At 30.9% G+C, this 24,599-nt stretch overlaps 1 protein-coding gene and 1 pseudogene across 1 annotated transcript; one reads left to right on the top strand and one right to left on the bottom strand.

Annotated features, from left to right (window-relative positions):
* Positions 1-828: 828 nt before the first annotated feature.
* LOC107490016 (polygalacturonase At1g48100) lies at positions 829-5,626 on the bottom strand. Its single transcript, XM_016110787.3, has 7 exons — positions 5,430-5,626; positions 3,916-4,047; positions 3,421-3,609; positions 2,982-3,023; positions 2,343-2,550; positions 1,543-1,733; positions 829-1,269 (listed from the first exon to the last, which is right to left on the bottom strand). The coding sequence occupies exons 1-7, from the start codon at positions 5,613-5,615 to the stop codon at positions 853-855; spliced, it is 1,365 nt and encodes a 454-aa protein (XP_015966273.1). The 5' UTR covers positions 5,616-5,626; the 3' UTR covers positions 829-852.
* Positions 5,627-9,150: 3,524 nt separating this feature from the next.
* Positions 9,151-11,601, top strand: LOC107490015 (secretory carrier-associated membrane protein-like; annotated as a pseudogene).
* The last annotated feature ends 12,998 nt before the right edge of the window (positions 11,602-24,599 follow it).

The raw sequence follows: 24,599 nt of genomic DNA, 5'->3' as shown, positions 1-24,599 counted from the left end.
AGAAACGCTTGTATATGTTGTGTTATTTAACTAAAAATTCACAAAAATCTTTTCTTTAGGGTTGGGCCGATTTGGTTTAAAAGTGAAAGGTCTATTATCCATGATATTCCTTTTTTGGGAAAAAAATTGGAGGAGTGAAATCTGAGGTGGAGAGTGAATTAAGCCTTTCCTGTTTTTGGTCAACAATTTTTATAATTTGATATCCACAAAATTAGTTTTAAGAAAGAAATGAGCACTAGAAATTGTTTCTTTGTCAATGGAGAATAAGAATTATTTGTGGTACATAAAAATAAAGAAAATTTTATGAGAGTATTTATTAAGGTGTCTAATATAAAGTATTTTATTGTAAATTTTATAAGAATTTTATTGAAAATCTAAACTTTAAAGTTTACAATGGTTTAATGGTGTATTTATTACAAATAATATTAATAATAACTTTTAATTTAAATAACCTTAACAATTGTTTTTAAGGTACTTGTTAGTACAATATTGGCAACTCTAAAATGAGAAGATACATTTATAAACAATCATCATATTAGATGCATAATAAAATTAATTATCAGTGTAATATATACACTAAAATATAAAATATATATTAAAAATAAGTTAAATTACATATATATTTATACATAATACATAATAATTAATTTTAGTATATAAATAATACTTTTATAAATATAGAAACCGTGTTAAAATTTATTCAACAGAAATAAAATAGCCAAAGTATGTATACCAAAAGAGTATACACAACATTATTCATAAATATGAGTTAAAAATTGATGAAAATAAATATAAAACCATTCTTGTTGACTATCATCTTCAATAAAAACGAATCTCCATACGAGTAATACTTTATAATAATTCTCTAAGAAAATTAAAACCTTTGCTGGTTAACATATAAATCCCTAATTTGAATGTGTTGCTACTCTGCTGTAGACAAGTAATTGGAGGTACCGTTTTGGTGTTCAATTTGCCAGATGCTTTCCAACAGAATGGAGCACTATCCTTAACCCCTTTACTAGGTTCCAAGCTTATGGTATCAAGTGTTAGGCCACTACAAGGTACGCTATCACTACATGCAAAACGGACAGGTTCCTTTGTGTATGTTCCTTTGATGTTAAAATAGTTTATTGCTGATACTGCCACTGCTGACGTGGAATTCTTGCACTTGCTGTTGTCACAATAGTATTGATCAATTATTATAGGAGTCTCAGCATCGGAAACTTGGATGTTGGAAAACATTACATTTTTGCATGACCCAGATCCTCCCTGCATATATATGTATGTGGTTTTCATGCAACAAATTCGGTTAAATAATATACACTCAATTAACTAAGCTAGGGTATGTATGTAGGTAGGTAGATTTTAGTATGAATGTGTTACAGTTATTATAGTGATTATATAAATATTATTAAAATTATTAAAGTTATATTTTTTGATACTTTAGTAATATTTTTTTAAATAATATTTTTTAAAATATCATAATTATCGTAATATAGTCGTAATAGAATGAGCTATGTATATATGCATGTATATATATACCTGCCATGACTTGATTCTGACAGCAGTTAGGGAATTTTGGATATTAATATTTTGGACAGTGACATTTGAAACAAAGGCTTTGGTGTTATCCTTTCCTAGGCCTCCAATGCTGATACCATGACTTGGTCCACAATTGAGGTCGTGTATGAATATGTTGGAACATCCGGTTTGTATAGACACACAATCATCTCCTGAAATATAGTTAACTATATTGTAATAACACATTTAATTTATGATGAAAAACTGAAAATTGAATATGCCTTTTCTAAAGTTCTTGTTATTGAGTACTTTAGAGAGTAAAATAATGCAGTTTTGAACTATTGACAACCAAATAATTAATAATTTAAAATAAAAATAAAAATAATTATTTTTGGGATAAGAACCTAGATAAAAATAGGAAAAGTCTAAGGGACCAGTAGTTTTATTGAATTTTGGCCAGCATGTAACCAGCAGAGGAAGGTGAACCATTGGATGAAATCTCATACCAATCTCACACCATCAAATCATCATTGATGGCTAGTTGATGGCTAATAATCACAAAAATTGCTGGCCTCTAGCATTGCTCATAAAAATATTTAGAATTATCCTCATCACGTAAAGATATAAAAGATGCTAGAGATTTTACCTAAATTTAAAAAAATTAATTTTTAATTAGTCAAAATTAGTCATTAAGATAAATAAATTAGTTAAAATTAATTTTAAAAACTTAGTTAATATTGGCCGAAAAATTTTGATTACCTAAAACTACTCAATTTTAAATGGTATATACACTTTAAAATATTTGAATGCATGAAAATTACCACAAGCAAGTGTACTGCTATGGAGGACCACATTCTGAGATTCTTGCAAGTGGATTCCATCTGTGTTGGGGCTATCACCAGGTGATGAAATTTTGATATCAAAAACTTGAACATTTGTGCATGAATCAAATTTTAGATGCATTTGTTGACTATTCTGAATTGTTATGCCTGTCACTGTTACACCGTCGCTTCCATAGAATCTAAGTGCCTGCATGCATGTGTTGAAAATAATAAATAGAAAGAAAGAGAAATATAATAGATTAAATACAAACTTAATTATTGAACACTAATTTATTGTGAATTTAAATTCTATTTAAGAATTTATCATTAAATAATAAGTTTTACACGTACAAAATAGAATTTAAACTCTCAATTCTTTTTAAGAATATGAATTAATCACTCAATCAGTCTAAATTAATTTAAAAATAAGAGAATATAAAAAATGCAATGAACTTCTATAATAATAACCTCCTAACTAACCCCAATTAAAATAAAACTTGCAACAAATTAAACTCTATAATAATATATATACTCTAGCTGCCTCCATTATTATTATATATAAAGAAATAGAAGACATACATTATGAGGATTTTTGTTCCATTTAAAAAAAAAAAGGTTAATTGTAAGTGCGATGCTTACCGTTGGTTTAGTGCTTGGTAATTTTCCACTGCTTGGAAGCACCTATTTGACATAATTGTGAGATTATTAATATAATATTCAGTAAAAAGTACTAAAACTGAAAGAAAGATCGATAAAGACAATTCAAAAGGAGGGGATGGAGTTGTTATTATAAAAATCATAAAATTTATTTCCAGAAATCAATTAAAGACCTCATATTTATATTATTACTCTATATGTGAAGTAATAATTTGAATAAGGATATGACAGGGTTTTTCTTCTTTTAATTTTTTACACATTAACCATTGACATATTATTATATTTAGGGGTGGATTTGTTTTTAACTATTAAAAAATGTGATTTTACAACTTGGTTCCAATATATAGTTGAAACCCTTTTTTCTCTTGAATTTTGATTAGTTTATAAATTTATACAAATAAATTTATATAAATTTATTTACCGAAAAAGGAGATGTGGTTGATTCTTCTACGGATGAATCATCATCATTATTCCACCAAACAGAGCCTTGACCATCAATGACACCTTTACCCTTTATTGTAATCTTATTAAGCTTTGTGAACTCGATCCATTTCAAGCTCCCTGAGCCCCAAGATTTAGGGTCTGTGGGTGCAATGATTTTCCCATCCAACTTCATTATTTTTTTATTAGAAAAAAAAAGAAATATTATTAAATATGCATGGGTTACATATATGGTAAAATTAAAATAAGGATTTAAACAATGGTGAAGGCTCACATACAGTTATTTTTATGTAAAGTTGACGATTGAAAATCATTAATTAGACCGTAATTTAGTCAAATTTATTAAATTATCTAGCAGTTTTTAAATATCAACTTTACATAAAAAAGACAACTGTATGTAAGTTTTTACCTTAAACATTTGTAACAATAGAAAAAAGTAATAAAGTAACTCATCATCATCATCATCAATCATCACCTGAAAAACAATGTTTTGTCTACAATTAGGGCCTGCAAAGGATATTGATTTGATCAAGAACACTTTGCCAGAAGGAACAACCATTGTTGAGGAATCTATCTTGCAAGCTGCTTCCCATGCATCTTCAAAGGCCTTTTTTTTTGGAGTGGTAATAATACCAAGTTGACTGATAGTTAATAGAATAACTATGCCACACTTATTAATATATGGTTTATAATATATGAGAAGTTTTATTTGTAAATTAAACAAAAATTACTATTTAAACAATATAATTTTAACCCATTGACTGATGCTATTATTAGTCTAATCAGGCATTGATGATGATACGATTCTCCTGGCCTCTTGAGTATAAAAAAGTTTTAAAATTTCAGATCAATTGTGTTTTAAATCAAGAGACCTATTATAAGATAACAAGAAATTAGTCATTATGTTTAATTAACATTGAATATTTTTGTAACTAACCATAAATTAAAAAATAATTTTATTTTAGAGGATTAATAACAAATATATGTTATAATACATACAATAGAACATTATATAATTAAAGATTTAGCTAATATATGTCTTAAATACACATCTTAAAGTTGTTAACAATAAAAAATTTTAAATATTTATTTTAAGACATACACAATAAATATATTAAAATTTTAAACTTTATATTATATTTTTTTATTATAAAGACTTTTTTAATTATATTAGTAATTTTATCATGTGTAACTAAATCTTGTAATTAGTTCTATTTAATCAATGAGACTTTTTTTGCAATTTTTTAAATAATTTGTTCTGCAAAATTTTAGTAGTGATGGCAAACATATATGATTAAGGATATATGTTTTGCATGAATATATTTATAATTTTAAATTATAATTATATACATGTACTAGGAAAGAAAAACTAGAACTATATATGAAAATATATTACTCTAAAAAAATACAATAGTTCTCCTTTTAATTTTTAACATGTTTAAAATATTTTTTTACATATATTCTTAATTATTGATTATTCCATTATTTATTGTCTTCAATTATTTACAAACGGATAGGATATTCTAATATTATGGCAATTACGTCAGTAATAGCTAAAAATTATCATAAAAATTTTAATTTTCACGCGTTAAAGAATAACAATTCTTAAATTATTGGTAGTCCATTTTGCGACAATTTTAGTTTAAAACCACTGTAAAATTCTAAAAAAGTCGCTAATTCTCGTCTCCCTTGTATTATAATACTAATAGCATTAAATATTTTTTTGTAACCAATAGAATTGCTACAAATTAAACAAGACCAGGTATTACAATAGAAATGTCGGTTAACTTTATAATAAAGAATATTAATAGATAGAATTTTTTTTTATCTCAAACGAAGTATTGAAAAAGGTTTATTAATAATTTTATTAAATTTCATTTATTAAGCCGTCATAAAAAAATATGTTTATTCTAAAAATTAAACTCATGAAATTTAATGAGGAACATATAATAACGTAACATTCGATACAAAAATAATTTTATTAATTACCTTAGTGTCATCTGCATGACCATCACCTTTGGCACCATAGTCTAAGACATTAAAAGTGGTAGGATCAGAGTTGTTAGGTGCAGCTGATGAATAATGTTCATCACTACAGCTTGAAGGAAAGGCTGAAAACACTATTGTTGCAATAATAATCAACGCAAAGGTGAATTGGTTCACAACCCACTTCATTTTTTAAATATAGAGATATATAATTATATACGGAATAACGAATATTTTGTGTGTGTGTGTGTGTATGTTTTTCATATATTCAGAAGAAGGAAATTGATGCTGTATTTATAAGAAAATGGAACTTGATTGCATGCATGCAACATACAATAGGAAGAGGGATGTCCAATTATTGTTGCTATTTTTTCTATTCGTTATTATATTTATTTTTTCTCTATTTTAAATTGACATAACACTCTATATATATTACAAGTGGTGATTTAGTTGATATCTCACGACTTAGAAGTTAGAATACTTGATATGATAAACAAATTTTTATAAGTTGCCTCTTTTTTATAATTATTTTACCTAGCTCTTTATAAAGCTATTTTTTAAAAATCTTTTATTTTTTACCTCTTTATTATTTAATCACATTATTTAAATTTTCTAAATTGGTTACTAACTTATAATGTTTAGATAGTGCTAACAACTCCTAATATATAACTATTGGAATAATGGTCTTATAATATCCTAAACTAGAACAATCAATATTTGAACATAATACTATGATTTTTTTTTTCAATTCTAATTAATTGAAACATACTTATCATCAATGATGTGATTTGCAAAAAAGATAAATAATAAGTATTTCTTTTAAATAATTTTTGTTGATCTAGTAGATAATTTACTAATAATTTGCTGAAACAAATATTAAGAGTTTTAATTTTGAATTGTATATGTAGCAATCAATTAGCAACAAATTTTTAAATAAAGCTCAGATATGTTACGAATTAGTTCTTGGTCTATCGATCTAAAAAATATCATGAAAAATAAAAAAAATTATTTTTTTAAGCGAATAAAAAATGCTAACAGTACTACTAATCCGTGACCGAGACATTACGTTCACGCCGCCATGCACTTACTAGTTACTATAATAATCTTTTCGTTGACCAACAATATTCATCAACTTAATTTGTCACTTGCTAAGGCTGCTGATTTTTTTTTCAATTTTGATTTTTTTTTATTAATTGAGTACGTAAAGGCTACTGATGAATTCAGTTATTAACTTATTATGAGGTTATTATTGTTACTTGGCTTCAAAGTTTTATCGTACACACTAAATATTAATAATGATGCCTAATATCTCTCGGTATACACGTAATAAACAATCGATTTCAACCCCTTTTGTACTGAATTTTCAATGACATTAAGTCTATAACGATTAGCACAACATAGTTTTATAAGTATGGATTTAATTTGTATATATGCTTTAGTAGAAAAGAATTATATACACAAGCAAGTAGTTACAACTTATTATAATTAGAGATGTCCTATAATTAGTTTAATATTTTAAAATAAATTATTTTATGACATAACTCACAATTACAAAGGTTAGAGTTAATAAGGGAAAACAAATACTGGCAATAAGAATAAAAGGATCTTTCTGAATTTCAATTTTGAACCAAAGCAAATTTTTAATTTATTACAAAATTTAATCTTTTAATTATGTAACAAAAAATCATTTTATAAAAATGAAGTTATTAATGAAATAATCAATATTATAATATAAACAACAACAACAACAAAGCCTTGTCCCACTAGGTAGGGTCGGCTACACATGAATCATACGATGCCATTGTGTTCTGTCATGTATCATGACTACAGAGAGACCGTTTACATGTAGATCTCGTTTGACCACCTCATGAACAATGGTCTTCTTAGGTCTTTCTCTGCCTTTCGCCCCTTGTCCATTTTCCATCTCATCTACCATCCTGATTAGGTATTCTATTAGTATTCTTCTCACATGTCCAAATCACCTGAGACGCGATTCAACCATCTTTTTCACAATGGGTGTTACTCCAACTCTCTCTCTTATATCTTCGTTCCTTATTTTATAATAAATAAAACAAATTTATAATAAATTAGATTTAACTATCTTTAATAGGCCAAAGCATAATATGACAGTTCCTAAATTAATAAAATAAATCCCAAGTTATTAATTTGAATTAGATTTCTTAAAAATCTTTTACCCGCAGTAGCCATGTATTTTTAATGATGGAAATTTAGATTTTCGTTAATATTTTTAGGAAAACATAGCATTTTGGCACCAACTAATTAGCGACCGATTTTTAAAATAGATTTGTCGCTACTACAAATATTACAAGACATCGTTTGAGTTTGACAGTTTAGTATCAAATATGTTGCTAACTAGATGCCTTTAAAGCTTCCACCATATGGCATGATATGATATAGCAACAGTTTTTGTGGTTAACACTTTATTCCTAGCTAAAATTTTTCATTTTTTTCATTACTACTTGGTCTAAATTTGTCGTTAATTACCAACTGAAAAAATTGGTCACTGAATTCATCAGTAATCCTAAAGATTCTATTTGTAATGTAACAAATATGTAGAGAAATTTTTTTGTCACAAAAGGCTTTATGATTATAAAAGGTAATCTAATAGTGATGAGTTTTAGTAAAAATATTATTGATCAATCATGTAAATATTAATTAAAAGAGTAAATATTTAAAATAGTTTCTTTCGTATCACTACAAGAGACGCGTCAAATAGCAACAGCTAATTCAAGGCGGCTAGTGAAAGTGCTACTATCTGCAAGTTTTTTGGCTATTTGATCGCAGTTTGACGACAGTGTTAAAAAGAGCAGCTATATGTCCCGATTTGTCGGCGGTTGGAATAAGAACCGATGCTAAATAATCTGTCTGCCTTTAACTTTACTCTCAGGGTTAGACCAATTTCTTCTCTCTCAATTAAGATTCTGTTTTTTCTCTTTCAGAAGCTCCCATCACCATCTTTGTTTCTCCTCCCTAAGTCCTTTTGCATTGTTCGTGGCCATATTTTCCTCTACTATCTTATGAACCTTTATTGCTGTCAGCCTCGTTACATGCACCTTTATCCTATTTTTCCCTTTCGAAAAAAGCCCCCAGGCCCTGCTAACCCTAACCCTCCTTTCTCGAGCTTCATTAATGCTGCTTCTGCAATCTGTGACAACATGCTCCTCTGTTTCGTCTCTTCAGCCATATCTGAGCGTCATCTCCTCATATGTTGTGCGTGGTTCGAATCTGCCACTATTTCCTTCGACTTCTGTTGTTGTCACTCTCGTCGCCTCCACCACACATCACAGGTTCTTCCTTTTCCTTATGTGAGCTGAACTTATTCCGGAGGCTAATAAGCTAAACTATGATTTAGAAAATTAAACAAAATAGAAGAAAATAGAAGAGACACTCTGCTTTGAGGTCTTTGATGTATTCTTATTCTCCCCTTCTTAATGCTATAGTTTTCCCTTCCAAATATTATCACCATGTTCCCTATTTTTTTTAATTCAATTCACTTCCATTTTAGATTGAAGATCTTTCTTTTAATTTAATTAACTATTATTTTATTGAGAACAGTTCAAATAGAATTTGGATTTTGTTTCTATAATTTGAAAGTTTCATTTAGCATTGTGTGGCAATTTCATTCCTATCATGGAATGAACTTAGATTATTCTGTGATTGAAACTCTCTATCTCAGCACTTGTGTGATTTTACTCGAACACGAATGGGGCAGAAGCGCAAAACACATCTTCGTGCACAAATCCTTGCCGCTGTTTCTTTCCGCCCATCGTACCAGCTGCATCGTGCTTCCCATTGTCGGTGGGTCCATCGTCGATCAACTTCTTTGTTTAGATTACTAGTATGTACAAAACCCCTCTTTCAGTTTTGTTCTATTTTCTTTTTGGATTCATAATTCAAATTAGTCTACATTAATCCTTTTCTTCTTGATTTGGTATGTGAGTGAAATCAGAATTCAGATCCTTTCTTTTTTGTTGATTAAACTACTCAGGCCAATGTTCTTTATGCCTCTAACTTCTACATTGAAGTCTGTGCTTCTTCACATATCTATGATCTATCTAACTATTTGTATGCTAATGTGATAGTGATTCGAAAAAAAGTGACATTGATCCATGGCCATTTTTAGTTTTGGATTATGAAGCTATCTTTGCAATTGAGTATAGTGACTGATGTTTTTGATTGAATCAAGATGAAGTAATCATACCATATGAGGTAGGGTTTTGAAGAGATTTTCAAAAACCATTCTTAATGAAAGAAAAGAAATATTAAACCAATTATTCTTGAATATCAACTAGAAAGCTAATGATAATAATTTAGTTTGTGAGACTGCAAAGAAACTATTATTTGAAAATGTGCAGGTTATAGCAGTATGATAGTATGGTTGATCTTTGGCTGGAATGGAATACAATCTCTAGCTTATTGACAAATTTTATTTTTGGAGAGTATAATTGTTAGATGCTTTTACTTGCGGGTAGAATTCTGAACAGATAATTCCCAACTTATGCTCTATATTAATGTTCGACAATTGTCAGAATCCTGGAACTGTTGCCCCTGCCACAAATTCAAGGCTTCCACCTCTGAAGCTGGAACCCGTTGATTACAATTATGGCTTTGGTGCGACTATTAATATACCTCTTGATTCATCGACGATTTGTATTTAGGTTCTTGAATTCCTGCTTCATTTATATGTGTATTTTGTGTATTGTTTCTAGGATTGATTGTTTTTTTAATCTATTTCAAATTTAGGATATGAAAAAGAAGGAGAAGGAACTCCAATCCAAGGAGGCTGAATTGAGAAGAATGGAACAGGTATATACCTGGATGTTTGATGGTTTTACTTAGTTTGGAGTTTCCATGATTGGTAACCATAACCTGATAACATGAAAACTAACGTTCATCTTATTTCATTTGATATATCAAAAATATAGGAACTGAAAAGAAAAGAAGAAGCAGTTGCACGAGCTCAAGGTTTACGTTTTCTTTATGGCACCATTTTTGGAAGATCTTAATGTTTGCTGATTTGGATTAAATTACTGGAATAAGCAATTATGAGACATCTTGTATTTAATGCTTTGGCTTGTCTTTGCTTATTTTGTAAACTTAGTGATGAATTTTTTGATAATGGATTAAATTCCATGTTTTATCCTTTTTAAAAACGATATTTTTCTTTTGCTATTCAAATTTTGTGCTTCATGTATTAGATTCTATTTTGCAACTGGAATTGTTATTGGGGAGAAGAATTGGCCACTTTTTTTTCCATTATCCGTCATGACATTGCTAATGAAATTTCAATCATCTTCAAAGACCGCAATACGTTGCATTTACTACATTGTTAAGTATGTTACTCCTCTCTTTCTCTTTCTCTCCCTCTCTGTCGGAGTATTTGAAGGTGTTTTATGTATGTTTATTATTATTATTTTTCTTGTTATTTTATTTCCATTCTTTAAGAAGATTTTGTTCTAGAAATTTTTTTGTATGTAAAATTTAATGAAAATGAAAGAAATATTTTTTGCACCAAAAAAAAGGGAATTCTTCTAAATTGTTATCATTAGCTATCACTTTACATCTTTTGCTGGCAACATGGAACATTTTATTCTTTTTCCCCCAAAATATTTTGAAATGAACGATTTATAATAAATAAAAAAAAAATAAAATGGAGAGGTTAAGTACTGATAAGCTAGTTTTATGAGCATCAAAACCATTAACATGTTAGGCTTAAACAAACATTTTCTTCCTTCTTTGAGTAAAATAATGGCTTGATAAGACATGATTCACTATGGAATGTATATGTGATATATATTATTATATTTATTCATATGTCATGTTATATCATTCATTTTACCATGAAGTTGTAAGGATAATATGTAGTTCACGACCATTCATAAAAAGTGATATTTTTTAGGATTAGCCTTGTGCCTAACATGGAACATTGTAGCTGTCACTGCAGCTTGAATTAAGGGTCAAGGCCAGTTTAGAGATATAAAATAAGAATATTTCTGAGTACTGAAAAGCTAGAATGAAAATTCTAACATTTTCAAATTCTATGCACATGGAACTTGGCCTTTTCTATTCTTTTGTAGGTGTAAAAATACGTTTTCTTGTTATTATCTACTTCATAGCAGGGGTTCTTGGAGCTAATAGAATTTTCTTAGCATAGTAATTTTGTATTGTTCAATATTTTTTCAGTAAATAATTTATAAATAATATTTTTTTAGTTAATGTTTTGGAATTATCTACAAGTTTAATATTGTTTATTTAGTATTTTTTTTTATGTTAATATCTCAAGTTTAATAAATATGATGTAAAGAAAATAGGTTATAAAAAAGAAAAATGGTATAAATTATTGTAGTTGGACAGGTTTCATTTTAAGCTCGTATATGAAATTGCGTCGGTTCAAAACCATCGCAATTTTTTTAAAAAACCACATAAATTTGTGGCGGTTTTAAAATCGTCGCAATTTTTTAAATCCACTGACTAAAATAGCGGCGGTTCTGCAACCGCCACAAAATCGCCAACCTGATTTGTTGCGGTTGTGTCAGTGGTTCATTGGAACCGTCGCAAAATCAAATCTCCACTCTCTAATAGCCAACGCTTGTGGAACTGCTGGAATTTCGTTTGGCGACAAATTCCTAAATAAAACGTCGCAAATTAACGGTTATATTGTAGTGTATTTTGTATTGCACAAACTAGTCTTTAGATAAAAAAAAAAGAAAGTGACAAATAAAAAGACAAATTAGCTTTTATTATTTTTTGAAATTTTCTACAATTTAGTTTGTTCTTCCTTTTCAAAAAGACAAAAAAAAAGTATAAAGACTAATAGTTTGTCCTTTCCCAAAATATATGTGAGGAACTAACTTAATTAAATTAGCATATGATTAATTACCAGAAATTAAACTCAAATTTTATATATGCACCCGTTTTATATAAATTATTGAGTGGTTCCTCTCAATTATTGCTTGCAAACAACCAATAGTTTTGCCTGAAGTCTCCTAAAGTATGTTATCTTATATAGTTTCTTGCAAATTTCATGAGTAAGCTTGCAAATTTGTTTTTTAAATATTTTTCGGGTTAGAGTCAAGCTTCTAATGAATATTATCTGGATGTTTGTTATGTATGTATGCTTCAAAGCATCATGGATCTGCTACAATTAAAATATATTTTCATTAAAATATATACGATCTAATATCTTTTAAATCAAAAGTTTTACGTACCAATAATACACGTTCAATTATGTGTCATGCACTCATGTGACACACATATATTGCTTCCTAATTATAGCTTTTTTTTTTCTTCTTTTTTCCTTGGCCCTTAGCTTCTACTCCAGAGATGTTATAGATTAAACTTCCTTTGTTAAAAAAATAAATAATAAAATATGTGACAATATCCATCAACTTTACGTTAATAAGTCGTATCTGCAATGATAGATAACGTGACATATATACTTTTCCCGCTCTCAAAGTATTTCTTCCTACAATAATCTTATGAATCAACACCATTCAATTAATAACTTAGCCAATAAGTAACGAATTGGTTAAAAAAATTTAATAAAAAAAAAAGAAGAATCACATTTTTCAAAATTATTCTTTTATTATTTTTATCTTCTTCTCAACTTTAATACTATAATCTTACCCCCACTTCTATCCACTACCACAAAAATGAAAAATATCTGCAGATGTTTTGATAATCGCTATTATCTGTTAGTTTTATGATTGTTAGAAACAAAAGACCAAATTAAAAAAAGTGTTTTTGTATATTATTCAGTGTGATAAAAGATACAATATATAAAGGATATTTATAAGTGTTAGATGAATTAAAGTAATAAAGACATAGAATCTTACAATTAATATACAGATATGCTATATAAATATAAACGATACTAATTGATCTAAATTAATTCTAATGATTCTCTAACATCTCCCTTTAAACTCAAATAGAAGCTAAGGATACCAGCTTGAGTTTGGATAACAAAGTCCGGAAAAAATTCAGGTGATGAACTTTCGTGAAGATATCAGCAGTTTGATCCAGTGTTTTAACAGCAATGAGACGAACAGCATCAATAAGGATACGTTGCCGAACAAAGTGACAATTAATCTCAATGTGTTTGGTGCGTTCATGAAATACATCATTATAGGCAGAATGAGAATATTAATTTTATTTTTATAATAAACATATATTACGTCAATATAAATGAAAAAAATATCAGGAAAGAATGAGAAAAAAAATGAAAAAAAAAAGATAACGATAATAATATAATAAAAGAGTACAAAACAATATATATGAGATAGTAGAAATAATAATAACTACGAGGATAAACTGCTCTTATGACAGTAGAAATAATAATAACTACATGGGTTGTTTTGGGCTGCTCTTATGATGATAAAAATAATGATAGGTGCTTTCGTTGTTTTTGGATTATAGTGATAAAAGTAAAATAAAAAAAATAATTGGATACCAAATTCTTATATCTCTTTTAATTTATCAGGTAACTAATGAAATAAAATATTACTATTTACAGTATAAATTAAATTAAAAAATATTTCATCCGTGCTATTATAGTAGAAGGAAATAGTTATTATGACAAAAATTAAAATTGTCAATCATACATTAGCACTGTTTCAATTCAATCATGTGAAATAAAATTTGAATATAAATTTATTAGGTATTAAATAAAATAAAATAAAATATTATTTGCACTATAAATTAAATAAAAAATACCAATATTTTTAGAATTAAAAAAATTATATTTTTAAAAATAAATAAATAAATATTTTATAAAACAGCTACGATTGTACGTGAAAGTAATTGCACATAGTTTATAGAACATGACTCATTTAAAATTTTAGTGTCCAAATTTAAGTTTTAATATTATCTTTTATGATAGAACTTCTCCCGTACATCCATCAGTTACATTACATAAAGAAACCACCTCCACGGTAAATGACAACTCATATTTTCTATCTCATTTTTATCTGTATTTTAGTAAAAGTTGTAGAAAAATTATGTGTAACCTCTTTTTCAACTTTTTACTCTATTAATTTATCTTTTAATTTGTTTTATTTTTTTACTTCTATTTCTAATTCAAGATGCACTTCTTTGTATGGAACAATTATTATTAGAATAAAAAAATAGTCACTATGACAGAAATTAAAAAAAATAGTAAATAAAAATTAATAAAAAAATAGTTATTATGATAGAAATCAAAGTTGTCAATCATACCATGGTACTATTTCAGTCACTAAATCCCCATTTTAATCCCTCAGATTCATGCGATTATTTATTTTGGTCTCCAAAATTTAAAATTACCTATATTGGTCCTCCAGATTTAAGTTTGGACACCAATGTGGTCCCTCGACTATTTTCGGTGATGATAAAGCAAACGAAGTGCTAAGATGACACCCTCCCTACCACGCTGGACGCTGCAACGGCTAGCTGACGTGGCGAGAGTTGTATTTGTATCAAATTTACTCCCTCAAACCCTAATTATCTTATTATTTATCTGAGTTATAATGACAAAGTTTTAACAAAGGGGGACTAAATTGGATACAAATACAACCCTCGCCACATCAACTAGCCGTTACAGTTCAATGGGACAGGAAGAGAGTCATCTCAGCACTCTATTGGTGCCTAAACTTAAATCTGGAAGACCAGTATAGGTAATTTTGAATTTCGGAGACCAAAATGAGTAATCATGTGAATCTCAATGATCAAAATGGGGATTTGGTCCTATTTCAGTTCAACCATGTCGAAAAGAATAAAAAAAATTCGAATATAAATTTATTAGATATTAAATAAAATAAAATTACATAAAACATTATTTATCGTATAAATTAAATAAAAATTACCAATATTTTTAAATAAATATTTTATACAACAACTGCTAAGTATTTCTTCTAAAAGTGATTATTTTTAAAATTATAAATACACAATAAAAAACTTAGAGTACATTAAAATGTTATCATAATAAAAAATAATTCAAAAAATAAAATTAACAAACTAATGGAATATATATACACAACTAACCAATGTTATCATCATTTAGTATATTATTTAGACTAATTCTAGTACTTGAATATCTAAAAAATAGATTATTAACATATAAATAATATTTTTTGAATTATCTATATCTTTTAATATAAATAATTTAATATTGTCTAGACCAAAAAAATTAAGAAATAAGATTAATATTTCTTCTAATAATAATTTTCATCAAAATTATATATACATAATAAAAATCTAGAATACATTAAAATAGTATCATAATAAAAAAATTCAAATATTAAATTACTAGTATAAATTTTTTAAGTGAACAATTATCAATCATAACACACTGTATTATAAACAAATGTAACATATTATATTAGAAATAATTAAAAGTTTACTAATTATGAATTAAAATTTTTAAAAAATGATAATTTATACTAACTAATGGTATTATTTTTCCATCTATTACTTAGATTTGAACCAATTCTATTATTATTTTGAGTATCTGAATGTTTAAAAAGTAAATATATTATTGACATGAGATTAATATATTTTTAAATTCTACTAAAAAATAAAGTAATTTTTTATATGAATCATAGCTACTAAGAGTAAAAAAAAGTATAATAGTAAAAATCTATTTCTGTTTATGATATCTTTAAAAAAAATAAATTGGATTAAAAGAAAATTAAATAAAAAAATTTCTATCCGTATTCAATAATACTAATAAGAGATGAGATGAGAAGAGAAGAAAAGATGAAAGTTATGTTAAGGTGACCAAGTAGTGGAGAAGTTAATAGAAAAGGTATTACTAGAAAGAAATTTTAGATACTAAATTTATAGAGAAAAGGACAATTTAGTTCCTGACCTTTTAACCCGAGGACATTTTCGTCCCTGAGCATTGGAAAATACATTTAAATCCCTGATGTTCCTTAAAATAAGACCGATCAGTCCCGCCGTCCATGAGCCACCCTCAGAGCGGACGGAAAACGCTGAGCTGGCTCCCCCTATGCTGACCTGGCTCATCGGTGTTCCCACGTGGCAAGTAAGTGGGATGGATGTTTTGAAAACGGGACACATTAGTCCCTCTAACACAAAACGACGTCGTTCTGCCCTGGACACATTAGTCCCTAGACACATTAGTTTCTCTACAGGACCTTCCGCAATGTTGTACTTGGAACACCATTCTTTCACCTTGGTTCTCAACTCCTCCCAAAGAGGCAAGCATCTACCAATCAGTGGTCGCTCAGCTTCAATGTCCTGAATCATTCCTCTTATGACCTTCACAATGGAATAAACGGCTTCTAACTCATTCCAAAAGCCCTCGTTGTTAAAATCCTTGATTAAACTAATGAACCCCTGAAGCTGACAAGAAGTATTTACCATCCAATGGTTCTGAGCCTCCAAGTTCCTCAAAGCCTTGGCCTTGAACTTGTCTGCAACAATCCCAACACACCTTTGAACAACACTTCCACTGGCACCAGTCACAGTCTCCCACAGAACCTCCTCAGCATAACTGGAAGACACAACTCCACCAGTGAACAAAGCCTTCTGGAACACACTAGTACCATTGGGAAGATTCACCACAAACTTCACCAAATTCTCACCACCACAACACAAACTATACCAATTCATATTCTTCCAACCATCACTAGCCACCTGAAAGAACATGGCATCCCTTATCTTGGCCTCAGACTCAGCCTTGGCCTCACTGAACTTAGCATCAAGCCTTGGACCTGAGATTTCACGCCTCAAAGTATTTGTTGCAGGCAAACCAACCTGGCTTAGAAAAGCCTGAAACTTTCTGTGCTCAATTGTGGCCAGAGACACAGAACCACAAGTCTCATACAACCAATCAGAGAGAAACTCAAGGGCAGAGTTGACCTGCTCCTTACTCAAAGCAGGACCAGGTGAGGTCTTAGGGCTCTTGAGCTTCTTCACACTGTCCTCAAATATAGTCAAAGCACACAAATCTTCCTTCCCACCAGACAGCACTAAATGCTGCTGCTGCTGATGATGCTGATACTGATTATGATGATGGTGCTGGTTCACAGAGTTACCATGCACCTGAGTGTACCCAATTTCACCACCAAAAGGACCAAACTTTGAAGACTCCACCATTGCCAAGGCATGATTTTGATAAGGAACAGGTGATGCAGGTGAAGCCATCTTCCTGCTATTGTTGCTATGGTTCGAACCGGTGTTGACCACTGAGATTGGAAGCGGAGAAGGAACCGATCCGGGCCTCAATCCTGTACTGAAATTGGGACACAGTACCAAGCACCCTTTCCCTTTATGGCTTTGGTTCGAACCGTGTTGAGTGCGTCGAATCGTTTTGTGAGGGCTTTGGCGACGATGTCATCAGGGGAAGGAAGAGGGTCGGTGGAGTTGGTAGAGTTTGTGGAAGCCATTGTTGGTGTTGGTGTGAAAAGGGTGTCTGAATTTTGTTCCAAAATGGGGTCTTTGAGGTGAAGGGTCAGAACAAGGTGGTTGTTATGGTGGTTGGGGGTGGTGGTGAGGGTGGTGGCGTCACTATTGGGGTGTGTGTAACTCCAGGGCAGAGCTGTGTGTAACTCCAATTCCTCAAGCCCCTCCTGTGTTTTAGGGACTAATGTGTCCAGGGCAGAACGACGTCGTTTTGTGTTAGAGGGACTAATGTGTCCCGTTTTCAAAACCTCCATCCCACTTACTTGCCACGTGGGAACGCCGATGAGTCAGGTCAGCATAGGGGGAGCCATCTCAGCGTTTTCCATCCACTCTGAGGGTGGCTCATGGACGGAGGGACTAATCGGTCTTATTTTAAGGAACGTCAGGGATTTAAATGTATTTTCCAATGCTCAGGGACGAAAATGTCCTCGGGTTAAAAGGTCAGGAACTAAATTGTCCTTTTCTCAAATTTATATATTGCCATTATATATTGTTATAGATATATTTAATTTTGTCGTTGGAGTATCTTACTACCTAGGGGGAATTAATTGGTATGTGTCATGGGGAATGTAGCCCAAGAAAAAATAAGTGGGGATACGATTTTGGAAGGGGTTATGACTTATGATAGCTATTCAGTTTTTCATGTGAAGAAAGCCAATATAAAAGAAGAGGAATCGAAGATGGTGATAGAAAATAAAATTTAATTGAGTCAAAGATTCTTACAAAATAAAGTAATAGCAAATAAGAATGTATTAAAAAAATTTGCACTTAGAGTATAAAACTGGCAAAGAGTTCATTTGGAAGAGGCAATGGGAATCTAGGCAAATATAAATGTGAACAGGTGGGTTCAATTGAATTTTTATTATTTTTTAGTTTTAATGATTATGATTTCTATTAATGCTAAAAATTCCTGAAATTTAATTCCTGCTTTTTAGTGAATTTAGGTTGATGTGGATTACTCGTTGTTGTTTTTTAGTTTTAATTATTATGATTTCTGTTAATACTAAAAGTTCCCGAAATCTGATTCTTTTTTAGTGGATTTAGGTTGATGTGGAATACTGGTTATTGTTTTCTAGTTTTTATGATTATGATTCCTGTTATTATTGAAAGTTCCTAAAATCTAATTCTTATTTAGTGGATTTAGGTTGATTTGGATTGCTGGTTATTGTTTTCTAGTTTTAATGATTATGATTCCTGATTTCTGATTCCTTTTTTCTAGATTTAATGATTAGGGTTCATTCTTGTTTGTGGATTGTTGTTGGAATTTTGCCGAACTTAAACACGTGTACTAAGGAGATGACGAATGTTATTAAGCTAATGTACGGCCAGCCCTAACCCAGCTACATGAAGATCTCCACTGAGACCAGGCAGTGCTGGTTTGAGAAATGGGCGGTAATTTCTTTCAATGTTTCTGTTTTAAACGTTTTTAGCTAGTTTATATGCTCTATCTTGTTTAACTAAATTTAAAGTTTCTTTGTTGTAGCTGCACTTCATTTGGCATGCTGAACACGACCTGTCCATTTGGAAGATATTCGACCATAGGATGGGACGACAGCTCTAGTAGATGGTGGATGATGTTCGTCATAGGCGGGACCAGTGGATGGGCTGACTCCGACCGGAGGTAAAGAAGGGTCTATTAGCTCATTAGGAGGCCGATGCGGGGTTCAGGCATCGGCATCTCACCAACCGAGCTAACAGGGCATCGGTCAGGTCATCCAAGTACAACAATGGTTCAGTGACCTTCATGAAGATGAAGGCCAGGCTGGTATGTAGTTCCTTTAATATTGTTAATAACTTCATTATGTTATCTATTTTGATATCATTATAGGTCATTCTAATAATCTTGTATTTCAATGCAACTTGTGTAGTTGAAGTCGTTGGACCGCGAAGCCACATTGGTGGACACGTTCAAGTACACCCACACGCTGAAGGAAAACAAAGCGAGATTTGCTTATCAGCGGTCTCAAGACCATTATGCGAGTAAACATACATTTAATTATCTTTTGCTATGAAATTATTAGAGATTAACTGTATATCTATCTTATTAATCATAGTAACTTGTGTTAATTTCAAAGGAGTCCTACACACAAAGACTAGAGGCCATGACTCAGCAAAGTGGGGAAGACGCCACCGATGGATCTACGGCCTCAATTGTCGACCCTGATGCGATTTGGTGCAAAACCGCCTCATCCCTGTACAAAAACCGCATATACGAGATGGGGTCGTTCTTTGCCAGCAACCTCCGCACCTCGACGTTGAGGTCCTCGTCAAGCTCCACCACCAGTGGAGCCGTCCATCTAGAGGAAAGCGTGGATTTGAGACTCCATGTGCAAGAGCTCCAGCGTAGCCTTCACTAATAGGCTTAGGAGCTTAACGATTATCGGGAGATATATCAGGAGAACTTCACTCGCGTGACGTTTATGGATGAGCTCAGGCTGAAGTTTAAGGAGTCACTAGAGCGGATGCAGAATATGGAGGCTCAGATGAAGGTGTACCAGACCCAGATGCACGCTGTTGGCATCGATTCTACTGGTGGCACATGGATATTGTCACCGCTTTCTGCGCCGCCAACTCAGGACCACGAGACTGGCAACGACGACGACTACCTGAATCTGTAGATATTAGGTCTTTGTTTTATTGTTTCATATATTTATTTGATATACTTGACTTTTATTTCATTTTCACATTGTATTATTTATTTATTTTAAATAAAATATCTTCATTATTTATGAATTGACTACTAATTGTGTAAAAGAATTTAAATTTAAAATTAGAATTGATAATTTATTTTAAATTAAAAAATGACATTGCTATCCGACGGCAATATGGTGCAGAACAACATGTTTTTTGTGCCAACATTACCATTGACAAAATCTGCTGGTAACTAATTGGTTTTCCGAGCAGGTGATCCACTGGAGAGTCTAACGGTAATTATTGTCGGACAAAAGAAATTTGACAGTAAGTATTTATTGACGAAATTTATACCGTCTGATTGTTTTCGACGGTAAATCGAACGGTGCTCAGCGTTTTTCTTGTAGTGTCGGATTATCAGTGTATGTTGCTGTATAATTAAGTTTCAGAATAATGTTTAATTGATTCAAATTATTTAATATATGTTACTCTTAAGCTAGCTTATATTCCTATGCAATGAAGTTTATGTATTGATTACATAGTTTTCGTATGTTAAAACTACTAATAATCAAACACATTTAAGGTAATAATCAAACTTAAGAATTCAAATCAAAGTCCAATGCCATAATTAGATTATAATCAAACTTGCTTCAAATCATATTACAAAATCAAGTTATAATCAAACACAGTTAAAATAATAATCAAATTCATTATTCTAAATTAAAGTTCAATGATATAATTAGATTATAATAAAATGTGTCCCAAATCATACTTTAAAATTAAATTATAACCAAACACAACAAAAGTAATAATCAAACTCCAGAATCTAAATCAAAGTTCAAATTCTTACTATAATTAGATTATAATCAAACACCCCCGAAATTATATTACAAAATCTAGTTATAATCAAACTAACATGCTCATGATAATAATTAAATTCAAGAATCCAAGTGACCAAGGTTCATCACAAAAACTTGCATTCCAAATCTCAAGTTGGTGTAATCTTGCATGTCATCAACTAGAACGTCATCAACAGTTTTTAATTTATCTGCATGGCATAATAATACACTTGCCTTTAGACTTTTATGCAAACTAATTTACTTGGTGATGATGATAAGAACTTGTATGAAAAAGCACTGTAACTCAGGTCATGTCCAAATCCGTAAATTCTAATGCCAGTGGAGAATTGATATGTTCTTCCTGGATAGCCACAAGATGAATCAGTGCTCATGTTCATGTCACTCATGGACACATTGGTAAATGACTCTAGATACCATGTCATTGGAAGCCTTCCAACTGCAACAAAAATACCAACTCTAAGGTAATTAAGTGATCAAATTACCACAGAATACTCACAACTTAACTTTAGAACTAGATGATTTCAAATATATTCTAATCACAACAATAGAATTTTTTTTAGGGCTATAAATTGCACAATAAAAATCAAAACCCTCAGATACAAAGAACAAAACATAAAAGAAATATGAAATTGTCGCATTGACAAAATAGCAAAGTTTTATTACAACCAATGCAAAATCAAAAAGAAACCAATCATATATCCTAAAATCAAATCAAGAATCATAAACTAATAACATATGAACAAAGTAAAACAAAACTTCATCATTCGAGCTTGTGGATTCCATTAAATTCTGAATTTGAATTCTAAATTGATGGTTATCAATGGCTAAGAGAAATAGAGTTGAATTTTGGCCAATCCTTTTTCTTCTTGTGACTTGAACTTTTCTTGAATGAAACTTAGGTGATATTTTATTTTTGACTCCTCTCACTTTATGAGATAAAATTGGAAAACTTGTGATAGTTCAGGAGATGAATTACTTTTGTCTTTCAAGTTAAGTAGAGCTAGAAATAGAGAAGAGAATAGAGATTTACACCACGATGTATCCTGGTTCGACTACTTAGTACAATGTATCCTACATCCAATCTCCATCACAATTGTGATAGAATTTTACTATCTTTCAATGGATTACAGTCACCAATTTTTTCCTAGGATCTACCCAATCCTATCTGGGACAAATTCAAATTCTAACACAATCTGAATTTGACTAGGACTCAACCTAGCTTTCAACAGTAAAGAGCTAACCTAACTTGCAAGAAAATTCCTACAAGATCATGACAGCGGCTTCGTCAGTGATGAGAAAGAAGTTCGAATATTTTGCATGCAACTTAACCAATCTTTGTCATCCTTTTCTTCAAGTTCCTTTAATCTTGATCGTTTGTGATTTCTTTGGCCCCAAGTTTTGATTTGGACCGTGAATGATCTTCTGAACAAGTTTGACCTCACTTTCTCTATGGTTGCTTGATCTGTGCTTGAGGCTCGACAGATTTCTTCAAGGTGCGTTGGTGTAGCTCAAATAAGGAAAGAAGCTTTTTGACATGCTTTGACTGAATAAGAATAGCTTCTTGGATGTAGCCTTTCTTCTTACTTGGATTTGGAAAGAGCTTTTTTGTCTTTCTCCACAACCTAGTTTTGCCTGTAACACCCTAACTATCAAAATGTCACGCTTTCGGCTACGCTACTCTGATAGCTCGGGTATTACAACGACTCTTATACTATTTAATACTAAAATATGAGCCTGTTTAAAATTTTAAACCGTAATACCGCTCCAAAATACTTTTGTTAGGTAACGTGCATCCATACATACCATACAACTTACAAAACTCACGAAGAATACATATTTATATATATTAAAATTTTTTACAAGCATTACCTAATACAATTCCTATCCCTCTTACAGAATGTATAAAGATAAAGGCGAGGGAACAATAAATAATAACTAAAGCAATACAAAACATCACAACAACAATAACTAGGTAAACTCTTTGTGACTTTTGCGTCCATATCCTGAAAAGAGAAATTTGTAGGGGGCGTCAGAACATCATCCTCGAAAGGATTCTCAGTAGAGGGTTTTTGAGAATTACTATAATTGGATACGTGAAGGTAAAACCGTTACAGTGATTAATAACCGTCTTATGCATCATTCCAAAACCAAAAGTTTAATATAAAAATCTAAAATCCTCTCTGAAAGATGAAGCTGTTAATTCCTCAATAAAATAAACCAAAAGCCTTTTTTTTGAAAGTTTTCCTTGCACAGTATGAATGACCAAGCTGTTCCAGGCATAGGTTCATTAAGTCTATGCTGAACCAGTTTAGTTTTTCACACTTTTCTAAACCAAAATCACCAAACCAACCACAACTTTCGGCCCATCTCATAATCAACCACGGCCCTAGGCCCAAACAATCCAAACAGCAGCCAATCCACCACAATCCAACCGAGTTTCAGTCGCAAACACATGTAGGACAGCTCAGGCACAAACAAGCAGTTATATCAAGTAGAACAATTAACAGTTAAACATAATTAATCACATAGGCAAACCAAGTACAATATGCACACCCAAACAATGACACATAGATGCATATAATGAATGCTTGTCCTAGTGGCTGATGAGTCTCATTTGTCAGTTATAAAGCCAACCTGATAAGTCCTGGTAGCTAACCATTGGACTGTCCCTCTGTCATGCATCCCCAACTCGAGTTATTCACAATCATAATCATAATCATAATCACACAACACCCACACTGGTGTCTATCCACAAGGGCAAGCTCATCCGGAACTTTCACAGTATCCGGCCACACTTACGACATATGGTCAACAGAGTATCGAGTCTCAACCTAGAGCAGGTGGTGGCTAGCCACTAGAAAAACTCGTATCTTAGATAATTGGAAGTGCAACAATCACTTTTTCAACTCAATAATCATCCATATTCATACTCAGTCATCCGGGTCATAACATATTTCACAATCAGCCATAATTCATTATCATATACAACTATTTCGGCTCATAACATGTTCCAAAAATCAGCCATGATTCATTATCATATACCAGCCATTCTGGCTCATAACATAATAGCACTTCCACCATCCAACATCATAAAACTCATAAAATCATCATTCAAGTCATACATCACTTTTTCTCAAACCACTTTACTTTGAAGTCAAAAATCAATTCTTTCCAGCCTTGTCTTTAAAATCCTCATTTCACAAATCTTTTCAGGCTCATAGCCACTTTTCCTCAAATGTAATATCTCTTTTCTAAAACA

This window comes from Arachis duranensis, chromosome 5, assembly GCF_000817695.3.
Source record: "Arachis duranensis cultivar V14167 chromosome 5, aradu.V14167.gnm2.J7QH, whole genome shotgun sequence".
Taxonomy (NCBI): Eukaryota; Viridiplantae; Streptophyta; class Magnoliopsida; order Fabales; family Fabaceae; genus Arachis; species Arachis duranensis.
The sequence above is the reverse complement of the archived record's forward strand: the minus strand, read 5'-3'. Positions and strand labels throughout refer to the sequence as shown.

Bases quoted from the DNA above. Each gene is read 5' to 3' on its own strand.
- LOC107490016 (XM_016110787.3), bottom strand. From the start codon at position 5,615: ATGAAGTGGGTTGTGAACCAATTCACCTTTGCGTTGATTATTATTGCA. The intron at 3,024-3,420 runs GTAAATAAATTT...TATGTCAAATAG, and splicing joins CAACCACATCTCCTTTTTCG to GTGCTTCCAAGCAGTGGAAA. The intron at 2,551-2,981 runs GTAAGCATCGCA...ACATGCATGCAG, and splicing joins TACCAAGCACTAAACCAACG to GCACTTAGATTCTATGGAAG.